Genomic DNA, 19,596 nt, shown 5'->3' on the forward strand with positions numbered 1-19,596 from the left:
GAATCATGACCTCTCTGGCACAAATATGTAATTGCACAAAATGCACAGAAGACCATTTGTAATGTGGGTTGTGCTACGTTCCATTTCCCTGAGCAAATTTATCTATTTATTGTGAGTGCATTCACATTCAAGGAGTATTCAAAGATAATTTCATCAGAACTTGTAAGTAAAAGTAAGTAAATTATCTACTGTTGTATTCATAATAATATTAGCAATGTTATGTTGTATTTGCATTTGAAACCTTTCACTTATTCATTGGTTACTAATTTTTATGAAAAGGCCAGGAACCCTCACAATTGTTTTTAATGTTTTGCATTTTTCACATCATTAATGCATGGTGTCCATGTATGTGGAAATTCAGTAACATTTTAATAAAACTGCATTTTATGTAAATTGAAAATGCATGTTTTTTTGAGTAAGGAAAATACATTTAAAAAATACGGATACAATTTCTAGTCATTTATGCATGAAAGGGTTAAACTTCAATTATAAGAGTGGCTGTATTATCAGTATCAATATCATCAGTATCATGAGCAGTTTTGCTAGGGGAATGTACTGTTCTGTGGAGAGCTATGGGCAAACAATATGAGTTTGCTGTGCTTTGAAACTAGCCTTTTTTGGCTGAATATATATATATATATATATATATATATATATATATATATATATATATATATATATATATATACACACACACACACACACACACACACACACACACACACATACCTATATATATATATATATATATATATATATAATATATAGGTTTCCCTTTAAGATGACCTAAACACTATGAAAATATTGGGAAACTGGGCAGAGGTAGCTTCATTTGGCAAGCCCATTGAACTGGACCTTCTTTTTGAGCCTGTGCGTGTGACATTAATATATAAATATGACGTGGTCCAAAAAACTCAAGCCAAATCCAACCCGACAGCTTTATCACTTGAATTAATATTTTATGCTTTAAATCTGACACAGTGCAGCTATATAAGTATAAAAGGATATTTAGTAAGTGGACTAATCAAAGCTGATTGATAGATACATTGATAGATCGATCACATTGATACTTTAGCTTGCTTGCTAGCTAATCTAGGGGGTGTTGCCAACAGAGAAAGACTAGACAAGATGAATTACAACAAAATTTATATTTTAAGGTAATATAAATTCATATTCAAGATAAAATTACAACTCTCACAAGGCAAGCTAAAACAAGTTTCCATCAGAGTCCTTCAGACTTTTACAACAGAATAGTTAGCTAGCTGTCTAGTGTCAGGGATAACCATGAAAGCAGCTCTACTAAACTACTAAATAAATTAACAAAACAAATCCTGCTTCTAAAGGAATTACATGTAGTCTGTGTGGTGGATAAGGTGATTTTTTAAAACAGGGATTGGATGAATTATATATTGTCAAAAACAGTTGGATTTTTAACATGTTAACTCACTGAGATCATTAACATCATTACGCCTTTCCATCATAAAAGTTCCATAGCTGAGTTTAATCGTTTTGTGTATAGTGTACTGATTTAGTTTGTGACTTGCATTTACTGGGAAAGCTGGACTGAGCATGGCTGACTGGGTTTGGCGGTGTGCTGGTCTCAGTCTGCTGATTGTAATTCCCTGCAGTTCAGTTCAAACCCTTGATTTCCTGAAGGCCCTGAATGAGCTTTGTTAAATTGTGGAGCATCTCTTTCTCTAACCATCTTAAGGCTGTGTGCCATTTAGGTTATCAGGCTTTCTCTCTCTCTCTCTCTTTCTCCCCCCCCGGCTTTCTCTCCTTCTGTCGCTCTCTGCATCGTCAGAACTGTGTGTGCCAGCGCAGAACACTCAGACAGGAGGGAAAGAGGAGGAGGGAGAGGTGCGGTGGTGCTTGTAGGGGGCAGGGAAGAGCTGCTAGCAGCGTCAGGTCCACTCTCAGTTTCCCAAAAAGCATTACAAATCAAAGGCCATTAAAAGTTGCCGAGCGACGAGCCTCTGAAACTCTCTCTTTAAAGGGCAGTGCACACTGGAGAAGACTGGCATGTGACTGACACAGGGCCAATGATTATGTCTTATCACCTCCATTGTAGTGAATGGGACAACCCGTACCGCAAGCGATTGTCAGGCAACAATCATTGTCGCATGACTAAGAATAGCTTCACTGCTAAGGAAGGTGTACATGGCAAGCTGTTGGTAGGCTACAGACACAGGGGAAACTATTATTGCATCTGTGATAGTGAACAGGGGAACACTGTGCTGAAACTAATTTAACTCCTATTTTCTAGGTAATGTGTGATATACTTGAAATTAGATTAGGTTTGGTCTATTATACTTTTGCCTGTTTCTCCTTTAACATGTTACCTCTAGATAATTGTGTTGTTTTCCATGATGATTGTCAACAACAACAGATTGAGATTATCCATTTCACACCTAACATACCTTAACCTACATTTAAGATATGCATCAGTCAATAGTCAATAGTTACCATGGCTATTCAACAATTAGCCCCTAGTATCAGGAAAATTGCATTACATACATAATTGTACATCAGATTCAAACCTGTGCAGGTGATATCAGTCACAAGACTGATACTTTGGTTACCAAACGTGGGTTACCAGGTCACTAGTGTTAAGAAGCACAGTTCTACCAAAGGAATCTAGGTGTTTCCACTTGTCTCTTGCCTGTGGTATGCATCGGCCTTAACAGTCAGGACTGTTTCACTCTGCAGTGTCCCTGCATGGACCATGGCACATGCCCCCAGACCCACCACTAAGCAATGTCTGATCTGTAGGCAGACCACTATTCTGCAAAATCCAAATAGCTTATTTTAATCCTGAATCTCTGCCAGAGGGCTGGGTATGAATGTTGTCTTACAATGATGACTGTTTGGGAAACCGGGCCTGGGTAAGTAACTGGATATGCATTTGGTGAGGGTGTATTGATTTGAAAGTTCTGTGTTGATGCTACCATCGATTTCTGCACTTAGAGCAACAGCTAATGAATCCGTCATTTAATATTGAGCTAAACCTGATGTGACATGGCACTGGAGTCCAAAGGCGAGGCGTGAGCAACAGGGTGAAGTTGATTTAAACAGGAAATAAAAAAGCAGATTCGCCAAGTGAGCTGCCGAATAGGAGAATTCCATGAGTTTGACAAAGAATCTAACAGGTAGAAAGCTAGCAGCAGGACGCAGGCTTGGAAGCTAGCAAGACAAGCTTGTGATGGCATGGTACAGTGTCTTGCAGAGGCTAAGAGAAGCGTTGAGGATGGGTACCTGCAAGAATAAATATGGAAAAGAAAGCAAGGAACAGATGCACATAGTAAAGTAATAAGTGGGTGATTGGGATCAGGCAAGCGATTTTGGAGTGTGATCAGTTATCAGTGTGTGCAGGTGTGGGTGGTTGGCTAGGTGCCGACCGGGACGTGACACCTGATATTCAGCCAGTACAGATACGATGATCTTTTAAGCAGAAGGAATATTATTGTAATATTATGTGATTTTTAATGGATTTCCGTAATAAAGCCGGGTTTCCTAGTTGTTTTTTTTCCCCAGGCTACATTAGAAGAATGGAAAGAGAAGGGAATTGTGGACCGCAGTGCAAGCTCTGTTTGTGGCTGGGAGCATGGACATCATGGTTTAGATGTTTAATGTGTGTTACAGTGGTGCACAACTGTGCTTGTGAGCTGCAGTGCTCATCTACCACACCTGATCCAGCTTGAGGTCTTCAAGAATATCTAAACACTGGAGTCACGTGGGGTCAGTAGTGTATATGCAAAGGTGGAACTGGGAGGCTTGATTCACCACCATCAGCTCCAGACAGTTTTGTGGCTACTCTTTTCAGTCTTGTCCCAGACTGAAGGAAGATTTTTGGTGAAGAAACCCTTTTTAGCTGCAGACTCATCTTAACCTGTACCCCCAAAGGGCATAGCTGTAATTGTAGCTGAAGTGTTTTATATAATGAGTGCTTTTCCCTGTGGCTGTTTATCAAATGGTATCCAACCTGATCATTTGTTGAGAGGAGATTATACCACACAATATGCTGTTAGTTTACTCATGCAAATGGAACTGAAATCGACATTTAAGAGAGGAATATTTAGGAGAGGAATATTTGTTGACTGAACTGGTTGGTGGTACGGCCAAGACACACTTACTCAGCCACAGACTCACGTGTGTGTACACACAGCATTTTCTCTTTGCCTCTAGCTCTCTCTTGTTCGCTCTCTCTTTCTCTCTCTCTGTGTTGATAGTAAGTCTGGTGTGGATCAGGGAAACAAGGTCTTCTCTGCCAAGACCTTGAGAGGAGGCAGTGCTCATAATAACTACCTGTCCATGTGTTTGGTGCTGAGAGAGAGAGAGAATGAGTGTGTGTGTGTGTGTGTGTGTGAGAGAGAGAGAGAGAGAGAGAGAGAGAGAGAGAGAGAGTGAGAGAATGAGTGTGTGTGTGTGTGTGAGAGAGAGCGAGAGAGAGAGAGAGAGAGAGAGAGAGAGAGAGAGAGAGAGAGAGAGAGAGAGAGAAAGCTACTGCTGTATAAAACATTTAGGAGATTGATTCAGCCTGCTGTCTGTGCTGGTTCTTTCCCATTGATAGATGGCATAATTCTCAGTCTATCCTGTTTGTTTTTGTTGAAGAGAAGGTCATATGCAAGCCTACCGTAATCCTGTAGGGTATCAAGTTAGAAATGAAGAAAGAATTGTTCTGTGGTTGGAATAGAATGGGTGTCATTATTAATTTAATCTGTCAGTTGTGAGGGGCACCTGATGACTCAGATTTTAAATACGGCGGCGTCCTAATTAAACCTGCTGCCTGAGGTGTCCATGGTGTCACGCTGAAGTGACGGTAACTGTTTCCCTGCCCCTCTCTGCTCTTCCCTGCTACAGAAAGATCCATAATTCTGAAACTGACTGAAACTCTGAACCAAATGAAGTGTCTAGAAGGTCCAGAATGTTTTTGTGCTCTAGAAGGTAAAGGATTCTAGAGGGCAGAGTGTTAGGAGGCATGTCTTGGCGGGGAGTTTGGAGACATGGCTGATGCTGTGGTGGGCTGACGCTCGCTTTAGAAGCACTGTCCCAGTAGACAGGAGGGGAGGTGATGTGGGGAGCTCCCTTCCTGTGCTCTTAGGGAGGTGGATTCAACGAGGAGGCCTGGAGGTCTGTGGCACGGCTCCATCCAAACATCTCAAGCTGTCCTGGAGTAGCGTGAGCAGCACAGGCGCTCACACCTCTAAATCCCTGCATGGAAAATCTGAGCAGCTCATGGCTACATGTGGAGCGTGGAGTCATGGAAGTGTCTCAGCTTGCTTTTAGACTCTCTGTGTGTGTGTGTGAGGGAGAGAGGAATTTTGTTTTATGTGTACTGTGTTTTTTCTTGCTGTAATACACCTGACTTAACTTGCCAGCTAATTAAGAGGCTCCCCTTTAGTTTAAAAGTCAGTGTGTTAGAGTTGGGAATACCTTAAACAATGCGGGACAAGACAACTCCAGATTCATTATTGGGAAACACTCACAGCCAAACCAAAGCACTGTTCAAGCTGGAAGAGTTTTACCAGGGAATGCACTGTAATGTAATTGGTAAGGGCATTAAATTGTTGATTTGTACAAGGTAAGATATAACTGTAAATATGCCTGGTATCTTGATTAAAAACTTTGTTATTATTACATTACTGTGAGGTGAGTTCAAACAGGATTGTTTTTACCAAGGGAGGTCCAAGTTTGGTGAAATGCAGAAGGTAATTTGCTTTGGAATATTTTTTTTAAAATAGTAAAAACTATAGACAATGCATTCATCCTGGATTAAAATCATAGATCTAGGTTTATTAATGGTTTAAAAGTAGTTTAATAATGGTTATTACATAGGTCATAAACACTTAATTAATGGGCAGTGTAACACATAAATAAAGGGCCAAACTGACCTGTTGTCTTCTAGATTGTTACATTTCTTAATGTATATAATGTCTATGAATTTATAGAGAGAGTGGCTTAGAGTGTAAAGTGGTAACCTTAAATTATACTAACCCACAGATTTTTTTCTAGCTTGAATAGAGCTTTTAACAAACAATGAATTTCCAGAATTCTCATGTGACTGATAATTGTATGCACCAGAGGCGAAACCTACTTGACTATCATGAGGACGTTTGGCTGTGTGTGCAGTGTGTATCCTCAGACTGAAATATACTGAGGTTTACAGCTGATTGGAGATCAGAAGGTTTCCACTCTATCCTGTAATCATTGTGAAGCCTCAGTACTTTGGCCTTCAGTGAGGGGCCAGGTATTACGCATTCCTGGAAAAAGTGGCACAAACACATGTATGCCAGCATGTGCACATGCACACACACGCTGTTCTAACTCACCTGTGCTTCAAAAATGATTTTATGTGATTTTTGCCAAGTCATTTTACACTGAAAGTTTCCAAGTGAAGTAACAAGTTAAATTTACTTTGTGTTGTTGAGATCAAAACTGAGTATGTTGGCTAAAGAGCTTTTATAGATAAAGTTAGTTCTAAGTAAGTAACTAGGTGTTGTTGAGTTCAAAAGCAAGTATCTAGCTTCCTGTATGAAATATAGGAGGAGATGCTTAAATCCAGGTTCATTAGAACTTCAGAGCACATTATAAATAAACTGAAAAAGAGTACAGGGACTACAAAAAGAACTGTTAAAAGTGGTGCTGGACACTGCAGACATGAAAGGGAATGCCCACATCCACATACTTAATCGTTGGGCACCAGCACTTTGTAGGTGAAAAAAGAGTTAGGTAAAAAGTTACCTAGCTAGCTAGCGATTTTCATCTGTTGGTGCGTCACCTAAAAATCAGCCAATCAGAACAGAGCATTTAAAATATTCACGAGCCCACTATAAAAAGAGTTGTAAATAAATGAAAGAAAACAGGGCCAAATCATTGGGTTGAAAATAGTCATGTAACTGGGCATTTTTCACCCTGACCAAAGTCATACCTTTTATATAGGCATCTGAGAACAATTTAAAAATACAGAATATATGCATTCTGGGGCACCTGTAAAAAACACCAAGGTATTAATATGAGAAAGGTATCCTTCACTGTTTTGAAGGCCCAAGGCAACTGGTTTCCTGTCTTGTGTGCTCTCCCTCTCTGAAACCTACTCTGAAACCTGTGTCTCTTCCAGGGTGTCAGAAGTGCGACTCAGGTCTCTAACTGCTTACTAATCCAGCGCTGCCTCTCGCATACACAAACATCAGAAACATGGGCTGTCTGTAATGCTGTGGACAGATGATAAGCCATCCCAACTGCTCACGGAACAACACAGAGGCTACACGCACACACACACACACGAATACACGCATGAGAGAAGAACAACATGCTCTGAAGGTAAAAGGCAGCTTTCTGTGTGAATTCTGTCCAATAGTTTCATTTCAACCCAAGGAAAAGGAGCAACCAAATAAACAAAAACAAGTCAGAAGCTAGAGGACACGCTCTAGTTGTCTACTTATAACTGCAGATGATGTAGATGCCAAAATGTCCAACTGTATTTTGCTTCTGTAAACGAAAAAAGAGAAGTGCTTTCCAAAGAAAAGTATTCGCTGTTAAAAGCAGCTATACTTGTTGTTGGGCCTCAGAGTAGTTTGCTTTCAGCACCTATATTTAGATTATGTGAATAGTTGTGAACTTTCTTTGTATTCTAAAAGAGGCCCATGTGTCGTGTGTGTAAGAAACATTCTTAGTAACACTCTAAATGAGTGTTAGACTATATTGCCTGCAACCAGAAAAGAACTGCACAGCCAGTGTGTAAACGAGTTGCTCACACAATGTCAAAATAAAACTCCAAAAGCAAATAACCTGAGAACCAGTCACTGCAAAAAGATGAGCTTTTTGCTCGTGCATTTAAGATGGAATTAGATTTTTGAGGCAGTGTAACTGCATTAATATTGCAATTAAATGAACAGACATGGAGTCACATTTGTTTGTTTACTTTAAGCATTCTGAAAAGTAGGGATGTGGCTGTTAGATCTTAATGCATTTTGTGCATGTTTTTTAAACTGGTGATGAAATCACATTCATGGTTGATTTCATCTGACTGTCTGCTAAATCTTTTTCACTCCAACCTATACTGTCAACAGCAGATGACAACTGAGTCACTCTTAGTCATGGGGAAAAACAACATTGCTCCGTAGATTTTGCTATTGTCTGTTTTTGCTTTATTTTCTAGAACTATTATGTCATGTTCATGTTTAATTATTTCTTATCTCAGTTTTTGTATTAATTCACTTTTACCCATGTCTGGAATGAGGCAATAAGTATGTAGCCTAGAAACCTTTTTTTTTGGGTCACACTGTAACAATATTGTAATATTAGATTTTATATTTCATAGTCCTTACAAATAGCAAAGGTGCTCACATAACTTGTCTTTCTTCATGCATCTGGTGGGTGTGGTCTTTACTGCAGCCTTATTTTTAGTGACATGTGAAGTATTCCCTTTTTGAATGACTGATTCTTGAATGATTGTTGCCACTCTGTAATTCTAAAGCCTGCAGAGTGGCGTGTAAGAGAGTTCTTAAATAGTGCACAACTGGTAAGAAGGGAGATGTTGGCTATCTATGAACCTAAAAGATAAAAGCACCAGTTCCTAAATGTAGTCTTGGGAACTCATGGATGGCTTTCATTTGCCACACCGCCATCGTTCCTGTCTTTCTGGAATTCCTCAACCCTCAGTTAGAATATTTTGGACTCAAAGACAAAACTTTCCTTTGAGTTCTTCAGCTGCAGTTATTATTCGGCAAGTAAAATGCCCAGAGAGGATGTAAAGTAAAAACAGCTTGTTTTTGGTGCAGATAAGTAGACCAGTGTGTTTGATTTCCTAGTACATGCAGTGAATTGTGAATTCCTTGGATGTATTCTACCTCCATCCATCTGGAATCTTTTATCTGCTTGTATTATAGGGCTCTTGGATAGTACAAATATGCTAGTTTTTAAAAACTCCAAATGCCATTTTTTAAACTAATGAGGTTTCCTGTGCTTTGGAATGCAGTCTCACTGTGTTACTGTCCAAGTTCTGATGTGTGGCATACCAGTCAATAAAGTGCTTCTGATTTAGTCCACCGAGTCTTTCTGTCACTGTGTCATGTCTGTTCTCCTTTACAGTGTCCAAGTGAAGCCCAACCAGACAGACCCCAGCGTGGGGCCTCCCCAGCAATCTCCGGGTCCGGGAACTCAGAAGAGTGAGAATCCCATGTCGGCTTCACCTGACCAGGGCAAAGCCCCGCCCTCTCCCTACTCCGTGCCCCAGATTGCCTCGATGCCCAGCAGCAAACTGTGCCCGGTTTGCAAAACGTCTGACCTGACAGGGACCACAGACAGCAACACCTGCACACAGTGCTGCACCACAGTCTGCAGCCAGTGCGGCTTCAACCCCAACCCCCATCTCCAGGAGGTAAGATTTGGCTTGGGCACAAACCAGGATGTGTCTCATTGCTGCTTGAAAAAAAACAACTCTTTAAAGCAAAGGAAAATGTTTAATCATGCTTATGTTGTTTTTGGACTATGCTGGAGATGTCGGGAGCAGCTTGTCGTGCAGGAGTGATGGCTTGTCATAGATACCTGAGAGCATGCTGGAGTAGAAGCTTGAAAAGAGGGGTCTGTGAGTTCAAACGCTGCTGTCCCTGGGATAGAGCCAAGACTCATCAGAGAACAGCACCATTTAGAATGAGAGTCAGAGAGTGAGACAGAAACAAGGAGACTAACAGATAGAGAGAAGGAGCAAAGATGACAGTAAAAGACACAAAGGCCAGTGAGCCTGGCTGCGGTGTTAACCAGAGAAAATATCACAGTGCCATGCAGAGCTCAGGGGGAGGGAGAGAGGGATTGAGTGACTGAGGGGAGGTGGGGGCAGAAAGAGAGGAAGAAAGAAGGGGAGAGAGAGATGTTAAAGTTGCAGGCTACTAAATGGTATATGTCTGGGCTTGTCCTGTGTCTAGCCCTCTCCAAGACGCGTAGCACACAGCAAAATCGTTCAGAATCACTGAGAATGGGAAGACTGGAGACTGTGTGTATTTGTGTGAATGTGTAGGAGTTTGGTTTGGATGCATTTAAGAACAAGCTGATATGAAGATGTGTATGCATGTGGTGTGTGTGTGTGTGTGTGTGTGTGTGTGTGTGTGTATTATGTTGTGTGTGTGTGTGTTAGTGTTTGTGTATATATTTGTAGAGAATGTGTGTCTCTGCATTGGAGTGTTTTTTGCTTTATTGCTTTAGTGTGTGTTGAGGATAGTGCAACATGGTGAGAATAGAATCCAGTGCCTTAATGCTCATGCATGAAAATGGAAGGATGGGACAGAGACCTACAGGGTTGGGCAGCATAGAAGCTGGGAGAGGAGGCATCTTTGGTAGAATCTCTACACAGGCACAGCTGATATGTGCGAGAGAGAGAGAGAGAGAGAGAGAGAGAGAGAGAGAGAGAGAGAGAGAGAGAGAGAGAGAGAGAGAGAGAGAGAGAGAGAGAGAGAGAGAGAGAGAGAGAGAGAGAGAGAGAGAGAGAGAGAGAGAGTGTGTGTGTGTGTGTGTGTGTGTGTGTGTGTGTGTGTTCTGGGTAGAATTTGCTCCCTGTCGCTGCCAGTGTGAGAGAGTAGTTTTCTAGAATTTAATCTCTCTTGCGTCCAGCATGGGGAGACTGAAAGTGAAGCCAATTTAACACGCCTTTGAATTACATTCGTAGGTGCATTTCTGCACAACTGCCATTATTTGCTTCATTTGCAAATACATGCTGCCTGTTTATGGCTGGCATTGCTCTGATGCCCCGCCCACTTCAAATGATTCACTTGATTTCTCCAGGTGATTTATCAGTCATAGCTATAATAGTCAACAATCTACATAAAATAATTAAAAACTATATAAAAAACCTAGAGATATTTTAGTAACCAGTTCCTTATTCAGCAATTTAGCTAGTTAACATTAGCTAACATCATATTCGAAAGCCTATATTGGTAAAGTGAATGCAGTTCTTAGTGTAACTTCTTTCAAAAACTGTAGGGTTGATTTGAAAGTTATTCATACCTCACTACAAAGGCAATAATGTCATCTGTCAGCTAAACTAGCTCTTACTACCACTAAATAAATGTCATGAGGTAGGCTGTAAACTAACAGCTCTGTTCTGAGATTCAGGAAAATGAAAAACATGACAATGGGACTTTTTCTCCTCTTAGAGGTACATTACAAGACTTTAAGGCATGTTGTAAAATACTGAAATTATTTATAATACCTTGCCAAAAGATGCTAAATGTGGCCGATGTCCTGTGCTACAAGCCGGTATCTGTCCACCAAACAAGGAATGTTTCTTTCTGTGGTCTATTCAGCCTTGACTCAGTACATGTAGAAGGGAAACATTGGGTACTTCAAGAGAACGATGGCAGTGATGGACAGGCAGGTGGAGGCACAACTGAGTTATTTCTAGCGACAGAGAGAATGACTAAGACACAGAAAGAGAGAGAGATAGAGAGAGGGAGAGGAATATGGGAATCGAGGGAAAGTTGTGAAGTCACTGATGGTGGCGGCGGGTGTTGGCAGTTTTTAGTTTTGTCACTTTGAGGGTGTTACCAGCTGTCAGTGATGGAGACAAGTGTTTTTTGGCTGCATCTGAGAGCATGAGAGCGAGAGAGAGAGTATGTAGAGAACCTAAACATGTATCCTCCTTAATCTTTTATTTCTCTCTCCTCTTTCAAAAATTTGAAAGTTTGAAAAGATTTTTTATTACATATAAAGAATGTATTTCCAATATTATACATAAACTATATGAGCTGTGTTATAAATGTATGTGTTGTTAGGATATTAATATTAGTGAGAGTCTGAGGATCAGGGATGAAAATCATGGGAAAAAGTCATGGGAATCAGGGGGCTCATGGGAATAATTTTGGGAATGATAATAAGCTACCATTCCTGGAAGCTCTGCTTTCTCCTTCACTAGAAGCCAGTGTTGCACGAAATCCAGTCTGGTTGGTAGAGAGAAAGGGTGTAGTAACATGTACAGACAGGATGAAATTAAACGAGTCAGAGAGTGAAACTGTGGGCAGCAGAGGACGCACATCTGAAAGGTGCCAACTTACACCCACATTGACCCTTTAATGAGTATATTTAGGATGTCCTGTTGCTGATGGTTCAACATGTGATGTAGTAATGCCATTGTAACAATAGTTGTGTATAATGTTCCAGAACTCCAGTGACAATATGCTCTGAAGGAACTTTCCAGAAAACCCTCTCAAAGGTTTATGCACATGGCATGCAGCAACAGTAGAGTATTACTCAGTGCAAAGCTGCCAATCACATGGAGATTTGAACTAGAGAGCATTTGAGTTAATGCACCGATGTAATGTGAGCACGTGATGAGAGTGCAGGTTTTATCTGTTGCTTACAGGGCTAATGTACTATCTACTGATACAAATCTTACCCAACAGTAAGCTTTGTTTTATAATCACTTAACCATGTACAGCATGATAATCCCTATGCATTATCTTCTCAATATCTGCTCATATAGTGTTTAGTCTTTACCCCTTTTCCAGCTGACTGACAGCACTGAGATCTTGGCTGCTTGTAGCAGTAGGATTTCCCATACATACAGTATAGGCGGCACCAATCATGGCAGCACAAGAACAAACCATAAACACTAGGGCAGCTGAAACATTGATGTATCACATCCTTGCAAGATCCCAGACTGAGAATACGAGATCCTGAGACAAGCACCTTGTAGTAGTGTGCAAGCTGCTGCAGAGAACGGACTTCACTGAGAGACACAATCAAGTGACAGGGACCATATACAGAAGCATACGCAAGGCATATGAGCTGGACACCCTCAAGACCAAATGGGAGGAACGACAGAGTGTGATGAAGAACAACTAAGCTAAGATCCTGTGGGCCCTAGAGATACAAACAGGGAAGAAGGTAATGGGGAACCAACTAGAAAAGATAGATAAGGTACGTAAACAGTAGTGGTAATAGTCATCTGAGTCATCTGAGTGTGTGGCAATCACAACTGATGGAAATGTCCAAAAGGAAGAATGCAAGAAGATGGAGGACTACCAGGGACTGAAGGAGAAAATAGAGAAAATGTGGAAGGTTAACACCAAGCTTGTCTTAGTGGTAATAGGGGCACTTGGGTTTGTGAACTCTAAACTGGAGGAGTGGCTTCACCAGATCCCCAGAATGACACTGATCACAGTCCAAGAGAGCAAATTCCTAGGAATGGTGAAAATACTGTGCTCCACCCTTACACCTCCATTTCTCAGGTAGAGGGGATAAAAGGTCCACCCACCAGAACCCTGAGACGGATTTATATATAAGAGTATCCCTCATCCTGTACTGTCTAGTTCACATTTTTTTCTTCTGTTCCAGACCCAAATACACATGACACAGGTACTCAAGAGCTGTGGAATTTCAAATTCCTGGCTCAAGTACGTTAGGAGGTGGAGAAGGTCAAAGTAGTGGACTGGGTGTGCTTCCACTGGAATGGATTGGGAACCTTAGAATGCTGTCGAGCTACTGGGGCCACTACTGGTGCAAGGCCAGGTGCATCAAGCAAACAGGATGTTCCTTGTCATCTATATTCATATGGAATATGCTTGGAAATTACGGAAATGAGTGAGAGCGGGCAAGTGCTCCTCCCCCCAAAGGCAGGGTGACACCATGTCAGCAGAGTGAAGTGATTCCTTCAGATAGGTAATCAGTGCTATATGGTCTTTATTACAGTCTATTATTTGATATAGTATACCAAGCAGCATTCATGGTGCTTGGTGCTATTCTTTCAGCTTGAGTCATCTGAGTATGTATTTGTATAATGTATCTGTGTGTGTGTGTGTGTGTGTGTGTGTGTGTGTGTTTGTGTGTGTGTGTGTATGTGTGTTTGTGTGTGCGCACGTGCACATGTGCCACTGCATATATGTGTGTGTGTATTTTTTAGCTGATCATTTTCCACTGGTTGTTAGCATTAGCCCCAGGTGTCAGTTGTGGCACTTTGACATGAAATATGGACGTAGCTCCAATAACAAAAGCCATTAGAAGATGAATAACACAGCACAGAGAACACCTGGGATAGAGGTGGAGGAGGTGGAGGAGGAAATGAAATGACCGTGAAAGAGAGGAATGGAGGGGTGAAGTTAAAGGGGAGGATGGGGTGATCAGAGTGAAAGAGAGTGGTGTAACCACACTCTCATGGTTTCTGCTTCAGCGTGCAGAGGTGCTGCCTCTATTTATAGATACAAGTTGCATCCTACAAACACACAGCACTCTGTGGGAGGAGGTGGGATGGAGTAAGAGAGAAACAACACTGGAGAAAATTAAAGAGTAGTACAAAAAGAAGAAGAAAAGCAAGGACGGTATCCAGGGTGTTCTGTATACCTGTTTAGTTCTGCCTCTTAATCGAACTACACTTAAAAATTTGAATTGGACCCAAATTAACTCAGATTCAGATTACAAATCATACTGAGTAATCTGAAACTATCAGGCTGAGAGTAACTACTGATGTAGAAGCAACCCCTTCTTGCCTGTGTAATCATATTCAGTATGATGTTAAAGACAACAGCCGATATTGAGTCTTGCTCTGAGAAATCTGATTTAATGTGAGTGCAGAGGGGCCTGTCTCCGCTGCCACTGCGGCTATGTCGGAATACGCGTTTCTCAGTTACACATTTAATCTACAGGATCAGTCATAGGTTTGGCAGCAGAAACTGAACATGGAGCCATCTGGACCCAGTGCTTAGCAGCACACACACATACACATACATGCACACAAACACCAACCCACCCACCCACAGTTTGTGCAGCTACAAATATATGCGCGTATATGTATACACATGCGCGCGCGCGCGCACACACACACACACACACACACACACACACACACACACACACATTGAATTCCACCAGTAATCAAGAGCTTCTTTTCTGTTTTCCCACCTTTGGTGCTGATAGTTCTGCATGTATGGTGTGTTAGATATGATGGCTGTATTTGAGACCCCCCCATGATCACTGTAAAGGTTTCAGAGCAGTGCTCACCAAATGGTTCATAGCAGCAGTCTCCATGGATACAATGTGTACCCTGAGGGTGCACAATATATTGTTTGTTAATCATTACTACAATATTGTCTTCTGCAAACCAATATTGAAAATATCTCGATATTAAAAATAGACTGTTGTTTGTTGTGTGAGCAGAATAGCCTTAGTGGCTCATGACTGTCAAAGTCTTAAGCTGTCATTAACTTGAAGTTTAACTTAATTTAAAATGTCAGGGGGTTAAAACAGACATTCACCCACATATTGCGTTGCAGTGCAGGACAAACTTGTAACCTCATAAGCACCATATGCAATGTGTTGTCTACATAAAGCTCAAGAACTACTTAAATCATGGTTTGGCAATGATTACATTTTGATATCACATTGGAGTGGTTAATAAAAAGGCTGCCAGTTTGTGGTTTGGAAACCACTCTTCTAAACCACAGCAACATGAAGTCCCAGACAAAATCTACATGCCCTATTGTTCTAACCATAGCATGCTTCCCATAGAACTATTTTTATTCTCTGCAAACAACAGGAAAAAGGGCATGTCCCATGTACAGCACGTATTAAATAGGTGATATGCAGAGTATGCATGGTGAATGGTGAATAAGCTGTGTAGTATTGAATAGAAACGGAATTAACTATAAAGTTACTTATTTTTTGTGAGTTTACAGCACTATTGCAATGTCTTCTGATATGTGAAGTTGTGATATGTGAATGAAAGAGTTCACACTGTTTACCCCCCCACCTCCATTCTGTTCTGTTTTACAGTGACAGTGTAATATATTTTGTCTCCTTTGTAGACCTCAGCATGTCTGAAAATCAAAATTAGAAGTCTTTTTGATAATAGTTATAATACAGTTATAAAAAAAGCAAAATTTGTTAATGATTATATAAATTGCACTGTAATTAATAGAAAGCAACAAATAAATTGATAGTTGATAATATTAATCACAGTGTTTCTCTCATAATAGCACAGTATGTTTGACGCCATGCCATGCCAATTTACATTTAATGCATTTGGCAGACACTTTTATCTAGAGCATCTTACAATTTTTAATCATGTTACAGAGGCAGAGGAGTGTCATGTTAGGAACCCTGTTGGTATAGTGTAAAAGAGAGGCAGTGTTGTTACCAAACACAATTTAAACTTCTTACAGAACAGAAGTGTATTGACTTATACAAAGGGAAATAGTGAAATATGTCATTTCCTGCTCCAACTGCACAAAGAACAACACACCTCGCACCTCTCTTGCTGGAAAACTGCTGCCATTGCCAACCGTGAACAGGCCGTGGTCGTGCATTACACTGGACTTTGTCACTGATTTCCCTGTTTCAGAAGATAACAGTACAATTTTTACAATCAGAGACAAATTATCAAAAAGGGTATGTATTATTTCCCTTTGCTCTTCCTTCAGCTCTAGAGATTATGGATTTGCTATTTCACCTTACTTGCTATTTCAGTACATTTGTGTTGCCAGTAGACATGGTGCATTTTTCATCGCAGGTGTGAAAATAATTCCTCAGAAAACTCAACATCACACTGAGCTTCTCATCAGGATACCACCCATTGTTCAACAGACAGGGAGAAATAGTCAATCAGGACCTAGGGAAATTCCTTCTTTCTGCCAGTTTCACCCTGACACGTGGAGTTTACCTCTTGGGCTGAATGTACCCACACCTCCCTGTACCATACCTCCATTGGTCTCTTGCTATCAATCTATGTTTGGATTCCAACTGCTGTCATACCCCTGGAACATGTCCACCTCAGATTTACCCTCTGTGCACTTGTGGTTTGAAAATAGCCAGAAAGTTTAGGAAGACACTCATTGCAGATTCTGGTCACTGCCTCCAAAAGAAGGGATGACTGACACCAAGCAGAGAACCCCAACTACCAACCAAGAGTTCAAGTATAGTTGCCACCAGGGACAGGCCCTAGTGGAAAACTGTGCCCCAGAGATGATGGTCCTTACACCGTCCAGTTAACACCGTCCATTAACAATGTGACACACTGTATTACTTGCGATCAGCCGTGTCTCTCCTTCCTACCATGTTTCAATGCTCAAACCTGCTGTCTCAGGTCCACTGGACTACACAGAACAGCTGACTAGCCCTCTCTGCTGCCGGATGTAAGAGGTAAACCTGCTGTCTCAGGTCCACTGGACTCCACAGAACAGCTGACTAGCCCTCTCTGCTGCCGGATGTAAGAGGTAAATCTGCCTATGTGGTGAGCTTGTTGCTTGACTCCAGATGAGTCAGAGAAGAACTGCAGTATCTGTTTGACTGGGAGGTTTGTGGGCCGAAGGAGAGAAGCTGGACGCTAGCCAGCCAAATCCTGGATCCAGACCTCATCTTGTCGCTTCACCGAAGTCTTCCCTGTAGGCCCACACCTGATCATGTCGATCTTGTTCTTTTTCTTCTTCTTGAGGGTCCATGTCACAGTCCCTGACACACATGTGCTGTCACATTCCAACCAGGCTCCTGTTTGTAATCATGGTAGGGCTACATAAACCTATAGAATTATTGCATCAGTGCTTTGCATTAGCCTGCCAAACAGACTAACACCATACAATGACTTCTTCAATTGAGATATTCAACCCATTCAGTATTTGTATCCTGTCTGTTTAACTGTATGTGTGCTTTCCGCTTTTCTTTTTATCTCAGTGTTTGTTTTTTGAGTTACCTGTTATAAACTCACTACTCACAAAACTCACAACTGCTTGTGTTTTGTTCTCATGTCTTAAGAGATGTCACACATATAACAACAAGCATCACAATGCTTTAAGTGTCAAAATTATATTTTATTTTTCCTTTAGCAATTTGACCACTTAAAAAAGTATCCGAACATTGCCATCCTGTTCCCTTGTATATTATTTGAAAAGATGAATGTCAGGGCTACTTGAAGACAGGTATTTATATACTGATAGTTGTCTCTAAAATAGATGTGTAATGGCCCGAGTGCCACAGGGCGAGGGGCAGGAAGCACAGACTCCTTTGACGTAGACATACATTTATTAACATATAATGAAAACAATAGCACTCGCACATGACATAAACAGTGAACATCTACATACATATAACTAGCGTGAACAAGGGCAACCATATACAGAGACAAACATGCATAAAGGCAAACATATCAAAGACCGATAGCACTGCACTCCACGACACAGGTTTATATACACAAAGACAAAACACTAAAACGGTGCAGGTGTGCAGGCAAGGTTATAAATAAACAAAGATCCTCCCACTGCACGTGGCGGGCCAAACCACGTGACTCGCAGGAGGCGACCGTTCCGTGACAAGATGTTCCCAGATGGGCGAGACATAGTCTGGGTTCTGCAATCAGCAATATAAATTTCAACACACTGGCTTTATTAACCAATCCATAAAATGTCTCTAGAAGGATGTAGTCCTCCCTGCCTGCCAATTGATTTGCATGGACATGGAGCACATCGAAGAGCAGGTTCAAAGCTAAATGGGCATGTGTTTAAAGGAAGAGGTTTGGTTAAAGTTTGCAGGATGTGGGATTGGAGGAAGATGGCAGATGGCTTCAGTAATTACCATTCTAATTACGGTTACCATTGAAAATGGCAGCTTTAGTGTTATTAATGCACAATAAAAAGGTTGCCTCAACATTTGCTTGGTTTAGGCTACTATCAGACTACTAAAAATCTAAATAAATGAACATTTACTAAGTAAGATAAAATCAACTTACCATAGACTAATGGATCTTATGTTTGAAATATTCTAATGAAGAATAACTCTAATGAAGCCTGCCAAAATTTGATTTATGTATTTTGCTTATTAAGATTTGTTCTTGGGTTTGGGAAAAGGGATCCTATAAATGATATTCTCTCTCTCCTCTGTGTGTCTTGCATCACTATAGCAAGCACCCCAACAGTTATTATATTTTATGTAAAGACTCACAGGACTCCATAGGCTTCAAATGACAAAAATGACAGTTTGCCTGACTGCAAGTAATATAGCAACAATTACCAATGTATGGTTGGTCAATAGCCTTTTTAAGGGACAGGGCTTGGGATTGTCTAATTACAATAGTCCCACCTTAGTTTGTGTCCTCTGTCTAAGGAGCAAATGCAGAATGTCTCCGTTCATTGCTGAGGCCAGGGTGAAGAGTCCGTGTTTGAAAGCGTGTGTGTGGGTGTGCATTTAGGTTTGAGTGTATATGTGTGTGTGTGTGTGTGTGTGTGTGTGTGTGTGTGTGTGTGTGTGTGTGTGTGTGTGCGTGTGAGAGCATCAGTTGGGTGCTTCTACATGGTGAACTTTGTTCAGTTTTATATTCGCTGATAAGTTGCCAGTTTGTGCTAGCTAATGAGGGCGATTCTTATGTAGAAAGTGTGTGTGCACACATGCATCTTTCATGTGTCTTGCACCAGTTTTAGTTTGAGTTAGTTAAAGCTTTATTGCAGTTATAGCGTTATCAAATCATTGTGTATCTATTGTTCTTTCTACCAGTCTCTCCTTCTCCCTGTCTTACTTTTGTCCTCTGAATGTCTCCCCATTCCCCCTCATTACTCTGCTGAGGGACTGATATTCCAGATACCCCCATCTCTGCCTCTCCACTTCTTTGTTTCACTGCTCGCTTCTGGA

The 19,596-nt window shown here is 41.1% G+C and overlaps 1 protein-coding gene across 3 annotated transcripts in view; it reads left to right on the forward strand.

Moving 5' to 3' along the window:
• Positions 1 to 19,596, forward strand: part of bsnb (bassoon (presynaptic cytomatrix protein) b) — an 81,229-nt gene that overhangs the window by 3,408 nt on the left and 58,225 nt on the right. For all 3 annotated transcript variants that reach the window (XM_035520427.1, XM_035520428.1, XM_027020375.2), the window contains exon 2: positions 9,091 to 9,379. In XM_035520427.1, the coding sequence (XP_035376320.1) occupies positions 9,091 to 9,379 (289 nt within the window). The remainder of the gene's footprint in view (positions 1 to 9,090; positions 9,380 to 19,596) is intronic.

The sequence above is a fragment of the Electrophorus electricus genome, chromosome 20, assembly GCF_013358815.1.
Source record: "Electrophorus electricus isolate fEleEle1 chromosome 20, fEleEle1.pri, whole genome shotgun sequence".
Lineage (NCBI taxonomy): Eukaryota > Metazoa > Chordata > Actinopteri > Gymnotiformes > Gymnotidae > Electrophorus > Electrophorus electricus.